An 11,303-nucleotide genomic window follows, 5' to 3' on the forward strand; every position below is an offset into this window, starting at 1 on the left:
TGAAGAAAATCTGAAAACTGTTAAAAAAAAAACCTAACATTTGCTCTGCAGCTGCCAAAATTTGTTCTAGCTCTTACATTCTCCCACTTGGAAACAGGATTGTGTGTGTTTTGACGTGTTTAAATCATCAGTCGGCACTTTATTTTTCAGTTAAACAGTCGAATATAAAATTTTATTCCATATTTAATAAACCTAATTCACCAAACATTCCAAATTTTCCTCGGCATCTGTTAAACGAGTATCAGGTGTTTAGCAATTTGTTATAGAGTATTTAGCTTGAAATTGAACTTTATTAGAGACAAAATGAAACAAGCGTTTTAACACAACAGAACAAAAAGTTAAGGCACCAAACAATAAACCTTTTAACTAGACAACAATTGAAACTCAAACAAATAAAAAACAAGTAAGGAAGTATAGACGGTCAAGCCCGACCATATAATACACTACATTGAGTATATTTCTTTTAAAATTTCAATAATCTGTTTCCTAAGTATTTTTGGAAGTGAGCCTTATATGGGAGCTATTGCCAATTATGGACCGATCGTCATGAAATTAGATGGCATGATTTCTTTTTATATGAAACTTTATTGTGTTGAATATTATTTAAATACCAATCTTTTTAAAAGATTTATGCTTGCTAAAGTGGGAGCTATGGTCAATTATGGATTGATCCACCAAAAACAAATTAAACGTGATTTATTTTTATATTAAGCTTATTTGTGGACAAATTTATGTAGATATCTATATAAATCAGACATTTATGACAAAAAATTCCTATTTCGGGTGTCGATTTGTCTGGGGGCTAGGTGAAATAATGAACCGATTTAAACCAATTTCAATAGGCTTCGACCTTGTATTCTGAGTCGATCGATATACTTTAAGGTGAATGTTGAACTAATATTTTTGGGCGTTACAAACATAAGCTCTAATACATAATACCCTCCACATTATGTTGGTGAAGGGTATAATAATAATGAAATAAGAATAATGAAAAAACAGTAGCTGTTATCTTGATAAAGTGTTAGAATTGTTTTATTTATGCTTCAGTAAATCCTATAGGCTACATAAATATAACAACTTTATAAAGCATCTTACTACTACTTCTACGTCGACTGAGAGCATTTTCTGTAGGAATTTAAACAAACAAAATGATTTGTTACTTTGTATGGTTTTGCTACTGTTTGTTCTTTTAAGTGCTTGAAAATTTATTTAGTTTGAATCATTAAATTTCTTATGATGCGTATGTACGACAGACATACAACAGTCTGTCTGTTTAGTCTTGGTATTCTGTGTATTTTTATTTGACTCACCCACGTGGTCCCGCTGTATAGATTGTTTCCTCCACTTTGCCAGTGGCTGGATTACGCGAACCATAACGACCTCGCACTATGTTGTCTGGAGTACCACTTGCACTATGATAATAGCCACCAAAGTCATCATTTCGATGTCTGTAAAATTTATAATGAAAATTTAAAATTAAATTATTGTTTTAATAAAATATACTACATATTGTTTAAGATTTTATATAAAAAAAAACTATAAACACAAGGGCAAACTAGAACAAAACTGGACATTAACTTTGAGTTTTGGATTTAGTGAATGGTATATTTCTCTTCAAAGTTTATTAAAATATCTTCAAATAGAATATTTATACTCTTAATTGGTAGGCATACACGCATAAAAAAAACAAGTAAGGAAGTATGGTCGGTCAAGCCCGACCATATAATACCCTACACTAAGTAAAAGAGCAAAAACATTTTTCTTTTAAAATTTCAATAATTTATATTTTTGAGTGATTTTCGGAAGTGGGCCTTATATGGGGGCTATGACCAATTATGGACCGATCACCATGAAATTAGGTCGTGTGATTTATGTCTATATTAAAGTTAACTATGTTGAATTTTGTGTGTATACCAAAATTTGTAAGCGATTTATGCACGTTAAAGTGATTTTCGGAAGCGGGTCTATATGGGAGCTATGACTAATTATGGACCGATCGTAACAAAATTTGGTGACATGAAATTTGTATATATAAAATTTATTTGGAGCGCAATTTGTGGAGATACATATATAAATTAAACATTTATGACCGATAAAGTCCAATTTCGGAGGATATTTGTATGGGGGCTAGGTGAAATAATGGACCGATTTCACACAGTTTCAATAGGCTGGTCCTTGAGCCGAAAAAATAATATGTACCAAATTTCATCGAAATATCTTCAAAATTGCGACCTGTACTCTGCGCACAAGGTTTACATGGACAGCCAGCCAGCCGACCAGACGGACGGACGGACATCGTTTAATCGACTCAGAAAGTGATTCTAAGTCGATCGGTATACTTTAGGGTGGATGTTAGACTAATATTTTTGGGCGTTACAAACATCTGCACAAACGCATTATACCCTCCCCACCATTTCAATATTTTTACAAGTTTTTAACAATATTATAGTCACAGTAACGAATTATATGCTAACCATAATATGGTTAAATTACTATTCACATGATTGTATCAATCATATATATGGTTACAGTTAACAAGTATATGTTTGTGACAACCATATTTATGATGAAGTATCATATCATAATATGTTGTTCTCAGATTATGATATCCATAGGCCGAGAGCAACATAATATGGTAAGTCCTTCATCACAAAAATGGTTGACACAAACATATACTGTAACAATCATGTGAATATTAATTTAACTATATTATGGTTACCACAATTATATGTATAGTTACTGTGACTATAATATTGTTAAAAAACATTTAAACATTTGGAAGTGGTTAGTTAACATACACAACTTTCTCTGCGTGTAACATTTGAAATTTCTTCAATACTGAATTATTAAGTAGGTGATGTAAATAATTGCAATTAGCAAAATCGACCTATAAATGGTAGTATACATATGGTGAAAAAGAGATCTGTCAAAAAAACTTTCTAAAATATGTCTCATATTCTAAAATAATCATGGAAAGGAAACTGTATTTTAAAACTTTTTTTCATATTAAACAAATTTTGAAATTTGTTTTAAAAATTAAAGTTTTTTTTTTAATATTTTAAGAAATATTTACTTCCATATTCAAAACAGTTTGGAAATTTATCAAAGGTACCCAGCAAAAATTTAGTGAATTTTTGTAATGACAACTAGTTATTTCATGCATTATTTTGTAATGAGTGGTGGTTACCCAGCACATTATTTTATTTACTAGAATAAGTACTTATTTTTATACAGGTTGGCAATCTTAACTGATTGTAAGTACATTTGTAAGCTTGACCCATGAATTTTTTAATAATCCCGAACAAAGGTAAGTAGTGTTTCAGTCAAATAATAAGTAGTTATCCCTTGGCTCCAATATTACTTGCTGGCTTACTAAGTAAGTAAAGTTTTTGCTGGGTTAATAAAACAAAATTTCCATAGAAAATTTGATTCATAATTTAATTTATAAATAGTTTATGAATAAGGTTTTTAATGTTTTACCAACTTTAATACAAAATATTAATCGTGTATGTAAAAGTGTTTCTCTAGTACATAAAATTTCTTAAAAATATTAGATGTGATAACAACTACGGATATTAAACTGAAAATTTACCATTTTGCAATTCCTTACATTTTCGGGCCAAATGTATGAAGGTGGTGCAATAAATCCATGACTTTTTGAATGAAACACAGGTTTTTGGATAAAAAATCATTTTATTTTTCTACATAGCCTCTTTTGAGCTCTATACACTTTGTCCAACGTTTCTCCAATTTTGTATCCCTTCCAAAAAATAAGATCATCAAAATAGGTTTTTTTTGTGATATGATTTCATCGTTTTAGTCAAATCTCTTTCCGCCGAGCCATTTATTCAGGTTTGAAAACAAGAAATATCCACTCGGGCCTAAATCCGGAGAATACTGTGGATGAGGGAGCAATTCATGAATTTTTGCCATGAAAACACGATTGCGTTTGTGGTGGACTTTTTGCGGAAAGCTTTCTCATATCAATGTGATCATTCAAAATTGAAACCACTGAGCCATGTGAGATGCCTTTCAATCTCCGATCTGCCAACACCATATCGTGAATTTTTTCAATAGTTTCGGGTGTAGAAACCTCAACTTGGCGACCAGAACGTTCGGCATTTTTTCGTGCCTGTACGGCCACAACGAAATTCAGTAAACCCCTTTTTTTACCATTGAAATTGATGGTGCAGAGTTCCCATAGTGTTTATCAAGCTTTGCCTTAATAATGCTTTATGATCACACGAAATTCACTTTTTTCCATTTTCTAATCAAGTCACTAGGTAGTCTGTTATCAATGGCTAAACTAAACTAAATGACGCAGCCTGTTAAATTTTTAACAGGAGTCAACTGACATATGGCTGTTAACAGCAGTAGTGTTGCATTTTCAGTCGATCAGTTAAAATTAAAAAAAGTTTATGTAAACAAAAATTTTAACAAAACTACAGCTGGTAATGAATTATTCATTTTTGAATTCATTCGCGAATTATTTATGCACTGAATAAGCAAATTTTTGAATTATTTTTTTTACAAATTCATTGAAATTAGAATTTGCACTCTGATTAAATACGGAATAAAACAATTACCATCTTCTACAGTTTATAAAAATTAAATTCGAACCCACTTCACTAATTCCTTTAATTTCGTCTTGGAATCATTGAGGCTGAAAAAGTTAATCCGAATACTGTTCAGTTATTTAAACATGCAGTTTTTGATGAAGAAATTGTAATTTTCCAAAAATTTTTTAAAACTAAACTTAGCGACAAGTCGGTGATTGCGAATCTAAAATTTAAATTGAAATAAATATGATCGAGGAACTAATATGGAGTCATCATTAAATACATTTTTTTCTTTATCATGGGATAAAATTTATGAAATTTTAAATGATATGTTCAAAATGGCGACGTAATTTTTTTAGATGTTTTAATATTAATTGATTTTATTTTAAATTAACTTTCATTTGAAATATTGAGTTTTGAGTGATAACGAAAGTCATTGCGAAAAAACTAGAAATTCGTTATAGTGAATATAAGATCATAAATTTGAAGTTCAAAATGGAGCTGACTAAATTGAAATCTATATTCATTTTTAATAATTCTTTCTTCAGTTAGTTATATTTCTCAGAATTATAAAATAATGTATTTTCGGAGACGCCGAATACGAATCGTATGACACGCAGAAACCTGCTTCCAATTGGAAACTCACCTTACAAATATCATGTTTTGTGTAACGGCTGGAGAGCAAACGTAACGTTCACCATATCCTTAATACAAGACATGAGTTTTAATAGGCGAGTCCCTACTTGGTAGCTGGTTTGTGTGTGTTTTATTTTGTTTAAATTGGATTTTGTTTTTTTCAAATTCGATCAAATACATTATTACTCTAAATTTAAAAAAGACATTTATTCGAATAAAAAATATAATTTTTCCACGATTATTCGTATAATTTTTAAACGAATGACAATTTACTCCAGTTATTACCATACAATTGTAAAAATAAATTAAAAATTATATTTTTTTAGCCTTCACCATGAGTGTCTAGGATATATATAAGTTTGTCATTCCATTTGTAATTTCTATATTTCATTTGCGACCCCACTATCTATAACGCTCCAGAATATATCTGTGAACTTTTAACAAAATAACTTAAGTGGAATTTTGAAATTTTTCAGGAGAGCTCAAAAACTGTTGAATTTATTGATCAATATTTTATTATTTGTCCTTGAAGAACTTTATTATTTGTCTCAAAGAATTATACAAAGGATAAATAATGAAATAATTATCGATAAATTCATCAGTTTTTGCGAATTAAGTTGTTTTGTCAAAAGAAGTAGAAGAAGCAGATTTGTGTAAACGGATCGTTTTGAAAAGGTAGTTTTATTATTAAAAAAAACTAAGATATTTTCTTTCTTGACTTAAGATGTTTTGTCCAAACTCCACAGATATTTAATTTGTATATTGAAATCGACTTTCCGTAGCCTCCAAATAACTTATGTACATACATGATTCATACATCAATATATCCGCTATAGATCCGGTTTGTTTGGTATTTAAAATCGAACCGGGTCTACCTCGATTTACCTATTTTGTATCCATATCCGGATTACTAAGTCATTAATATAGACAATACGGGTATTCAATAATAGATATTTCAAAGACCTTTGCAACGGTGTAACAAGTAAGAAAGTATGGTCGGTCAAGCCCGACCATATAATACCCTACACTAAGTAAAAGAGCAAAAAAAACGTTTCTTTTAAAATTTCATTAATTTATATTTTTGAGTGATTTTCGGAAGTGGGCCTTATATGGGGGCTATGACCAATTATGGACCGATCACCATGAAATTAGGTCGTGTGATTTATGTCTATATTAATGTTAACTATGTTGAATTTTGTGTGTTTACCAAAATTTTTAAGCGATTTGTGCACGTTAAAGTGATTTTCGGAAGCGGGTCTATATGGGAGCTATGACTAATTATGGACCGATCGTAACAAAATTTGGTGACATGAATTTTGTGTATATAAAACTTATTTGGAATTTGTGGAGATACATATATAAATTAAACATTTATGACCGATAAAGTCCAATTTCGGGAGGACATTTGTATGGGGGTTAGGTGAAATAATGGACCGATTTCAGCCAGTTTCAATAGGCTTGGTCCTTGGGTCGAAAAAGTAATATGTACCGAATTTGATCGAAATATCTTCAAAATTGCGATCTGTACTCTGCGCACAAGGTTTACATGGACAGCCAGCCAGCCGACCAGACGGACGGACGGACATCGCTCGACTCAGAAAGTGATTCTAAGTCGATCGGTATACTTTAAGGTGGGTGTTAGACTAATATTTTTGGGCGTTACAAACATCTGCACAAACGCATAATACCCTCCCCACTATGGTGGTGTAGGGTATAATAAGGCCATAGTAAGTCGGACCTGCAATGGGTTAAAATCGGGAAAAATAGTTTTGAAGTATATTTTAGTGAAGGGTATATAAGATTCGACATAGCCGAATATAGATCTCTTACTTGCTTAATTTTAACATGAAAATAAATGCATTCTTTTAATCTATTAATCGACAATTATTGATCGAATGCATGTTTAAATTTAAAAATTTAATTCATTCGAAAAAAAATATAATTTTTCCACGATTATTTGAATAATTTATTTATTCGAATTATAAATATAATGTTTTCTACAATATGAATATCTAATGACAGATATTTCAAAGACATTTGCAACGACGTATATAAGGTCATATTAAGTCAATGATTTAATCCGAATTTTATTTTCACCAAAACAATTTTTTTTTGTCATAAATTTTTTTCACTAATAAATTAAAAAAAAATTTTAAATTATAAAAAAATTTGCAATAAAAATCAATTTTGAAAAAAAAATAATTTTTTTTATCTAAAAATATTTCAAAATTTTTATTTTAAAGTATAATTTGGTGAAGGGTATATAAGAATATAGCTCTCTTACTTGTTTAATTTTAACTTGAAAATAAATCGAATACATTTTTAATAATTTTTTTATTCGAATAAAAAAAAAATTTTTCCTACAGTTGTAAACAAATTGTTTATGTAAAAAAAATCTAAAATTTATATTTTAAAGTATAATTTGGTAAAGGGTTTATAAGATTTAAAAATTATATTTCTTTAAATGAAGTTTGTTAGAATCACAAATGAACGCAATTGAATTCCTATAATTTCCAATAAAACCAATAAAAATTTAATTCAAACCAATTTCATCAAAGCCATTTAAGGTACATTATATTTTTTTTTGAATTTCATTTCATTACAATCAAAAATGTAATGACTTTTTAAATAAAATTTTTAATTCAAAATGCGAATATCTCGTAAACCATAAGCGATTATGAATAGGTGACGTGGATTTTGTATAGTTTTAAAATGTAGTTTAAAACGCCTGAGGTTTTGGCATTGTGTCGCCGACCGATAAATCCAAATTTAGGATTTATTTAAAAATGTTATTTAAATTTTTTTCAGTTCATTATGCGATTGATTGTTCATGTTGTGTAATTTATAACATCTTATTTTTAATATAATTTTCATTATTAATTTAATTAACAAAATATCTTAAATTCTTTATGCACATATAAACAAATTAAGGTTTCTTTCCATTTACCCAAAACGATATGATCCATCCTCATTAATTGTATTGTACTCAATATCACAATTGACAATAAAACACAAATTTAAAAATATCACAGCACTGCTATAGAAAATATATAAAGTCTTAGACATGATTTCACAAATTTTCCGACGAGTTTTGAAATCTTAGTCCTTTTTTTATTGGTAACAATTTAAACAAGTATCCTTGAATTTCACATTTAAGATTGATTTTCTAATAAGTGTATTTTTGTTGCAATTGAATTGAATAGTTGTGGTTGTTGTTAATGTTGTTGCGTTAGAATATGTTTGATGAAAATAAAGAAGAAGAACCGTAAAGATTAAGAACAATGAACAGACTGACTGCTTTCTAACAGATGCTTAACGTATTTAAATAAAATTCTCAAACATTTAGCAGGAAAATTTTGCTGTAATGAAGTTTTCTTGTGTTGTGTTGTTTGTGTATGTTGTTGGTGGGTTTTTGCCCGTGCCACTTGTTTTGTGGTTGATGTTATTGTTGCGGCTGCTGCTGCTACTTGTTTCACCTGACCACCCACCATAGCAAAAGTGAGGAAAAAAAACAACAACGTTTTGCTACTACTGCGGCTACCATAACAATAAGAAAATAAACAAATGGAAAAAAGGAAAATTTACAATTCACAACTTTAATGTACGTTGAAAAATCTAAACATTTCAAGTCAAATGTTTTTTTTCTCAGCTTTTTGGTTTTGGCTTGTGTTGTTTTTATTGTTGTATTTTTCACCATTTAGTGGCATCTTAAAGTTTAAGTTTGCAAATTTTCTACCAGTTTTTCAACAACTGTTAAGGTGGCCAATGTAAACAACGTGCAACGAAGCGTTGCAATTTTTTTAGTCAGCTTCAGCTAAGCACTTTTTTCCATCAGCCTAAGAATTTGTGAGAGAATTTGTTCTTGCCATCAGCCGCCCCATGCAATTTCAAATCATTGTATGCCACAAATAGTGTTAGAATTTGTTTAAATGGGGAGTTTGAGGTTTTTTAGATGCAATTTCTTCAACAAGTAAGTACGAGTATTTACATAGATATTTGTTGTTAATGTTGTGGCTGTTTGTTGTCAGGAATTTTCGTGGTTTTCCTTTTGGCTTGAACAACATGATAAACAACAAACACGACAATGTACAGAGGCATAAAACGTTAAGTGTATGTTACTCTTGGACATTTGCGTTGTGGCGAAGTGTAGCCTAGATGTTTATTTAAAATGTTGCAAGCAGGATATTTATTCTATGCCACTTCCATACAGAACCACACCGCACTCGTATCCGTACAATGCAAAACCGTCAATTAGTGTTGTGTTTTTCTAAACATTTTATTTTATTTTATTTTATTTTATTTTATTTCTTCTTGATTTTGTGTTCAAGTTAATGTCAATGTTGACTTTGTTTTGAGTTGAGTGGAGGCAAAAACAAAAAAAAAAAAAAGAAGCTGGGAAATGACATTCAATATAAACACAATTCAAGTTGGCTGCTTAACTCTTTTGTTTTTCTTCAACACAATGTGTGAGTTAGAATGTGTTTGCTATCGTGGCAGGCTCACTTTATTGCAAACAATAAACAATTTCCTTTTATTTCCAGCTGCTGTCGGTCCCAATAAAAGAAAACTAGAATAAATCAAACATTAGGTATCAAATTCATGTTCGAGATAAGATTTTCTTTGGAAATTCTTTTTCAAAACTTTTTAGCTTAACATCAGGGACAATGGAGACAGATTGATTACACAGTCATACAAAAATTATGCAGGGATTCTCATGTAGAAATTCTGATTTGTTGGATTACATACATAGAGTACGGAAATACTTGTTTATTTTTTTTTGAAAGATATATGTACGTTTTGTATTTTAAATAGAAAAAGATTTGTAAAAATAAGTTGGAAAATGGCTGAGTGGTGGCTGTTTAAATTCAGGATGCTCCCCAACTAAATCAAAATACTGATTTAAAAAAAGGAACACGCAAGCATTTATATGAAAAAACCTGCAAATGTCGTAAAACTTTCACTAAAATAAGAAAAAAAATATTTTACTGTTTTACGATCTACATAAAGTGTAAAAAAGTTTAAATTTGTTGAAAAATTTGAATTTTTTGTCTCAGCCGTTTTCCAACCGATTTTCAATAGTAGGACCTACAATGTGTCAAAATCGGTAAAATAATTTTTTTCACTAATAAATTTTAAAAAAAAAATTAATTAAAAACAAGTAAGAGTGCTATATTCGGGTTAAACATTTTTTTTTCGATTTTGACCCATTGTAGGTCCAACTTACTATGGTCTTATATACGTCATTGCAAATGTCTTTGAAATATCTATCATTAGATATCCATGTTGTCTTGGTTTTTTCCGCATATCTCAGCCATTTGTGGACCGATTTTGCTGATTTTAAATAGCAAAATTCTCGAAAGCATGTCTGACAGAATTATTGAAGATTTGGATTCCGAAGATATCTGGGATCTTCAGAAAATTGATTTCAACAGACAGACACACAGACAGACGGACATGGCTTAATCGACTCCGCTATCTATAAGGATCCAGAATATATATACTTTATAGGGTCGGAAATGAAAAATGTAGAAATTACAAACGGAATGACAAACTTATATATACCCTTCTCACGAAGGTGAAGGGTATAATTAGGCATAACAATTTTTTCACTAAATAATTAAATATTTTGTTTTTTTAAATATTGAAATGAAAATTAAAAAAAATTTAGTTTTTTACTTTTATAAGTTGACTTGAAATTTGAAATAATACACTAACTTATGAGGATTGCTCACAGTAGTTATAATTTTTCGTGTTATTATTTTATGACATACGACTTTATGACTACCGTGTGAATACCCTAAATGTATTTTGAAATTGTGCCAGCCATAACATTTGGGATAGAGTGGTTATGTCTACTCTCAGTTGCGCCTCTAGTCCTACCCTAGTCTAGTAAAAAAGCAGAGAAGTTATTTATTGACAAACATTTAAATTTCTAAAGTATTTTGTTTTTAGTTTTTTGCTATTGTGCTCTTTTTCTACATTACTAGACCAAGTACTCTACATTCTGAATACCGCTATTGTAATTTCACTACATTTGCTAATAAAAGTAATACTGAACGAAGTGATCGAGAAAAACTGTAAGTATTTCCATGAGAACCACTGCATATT

At 29.9% G+C, this 11,303-nt stretch overlaps 1 protein-coding gene across 1 annotated transcript in view; it reads right to left on the reverse strand.

Moving 5' to 3' along the window:
* Cpr73D (Cuticular protein 73D) overlaps positions 1–8,376 on the reverse strand; it is a 40,666-nt gene extending 32,290 nt beyond the window's left edge. Inside the window, exons 1-2 of the mRNA XM_065504279.1 lie at positions 8,143–8,376; positions 1,311–1,448 (exon numbers count right to left, since the gene is read on the reverse strand). Of these exons, the coding sequence (XP_065360351.1) occupies positions 1,311–1,448; positions 8,143–8,261 (257 nt within the window). The 5' untranslated portion in view covers positions 8,262–8,376. The remainder of the gene's footprint in view (positions 1–1,310; positions 1,449–8,142) is intronic.
* Positions 8,377–11,303: the final 2,927 nt, after the last annotated feature.

This window comes from Calliphora vicina, chromosome 3, assembly GCF_958450345.1.
Source record: "Calliphora vicina chromosome 3, idCalVici1.1, whole genome shotgun sequence".
Taxonomy (NCBI): Eukaryota; Metazoa; Arthropoda; class Insecta; order Diptera; family Calliphoridae; genus Calliphora; species Calliphora vicina.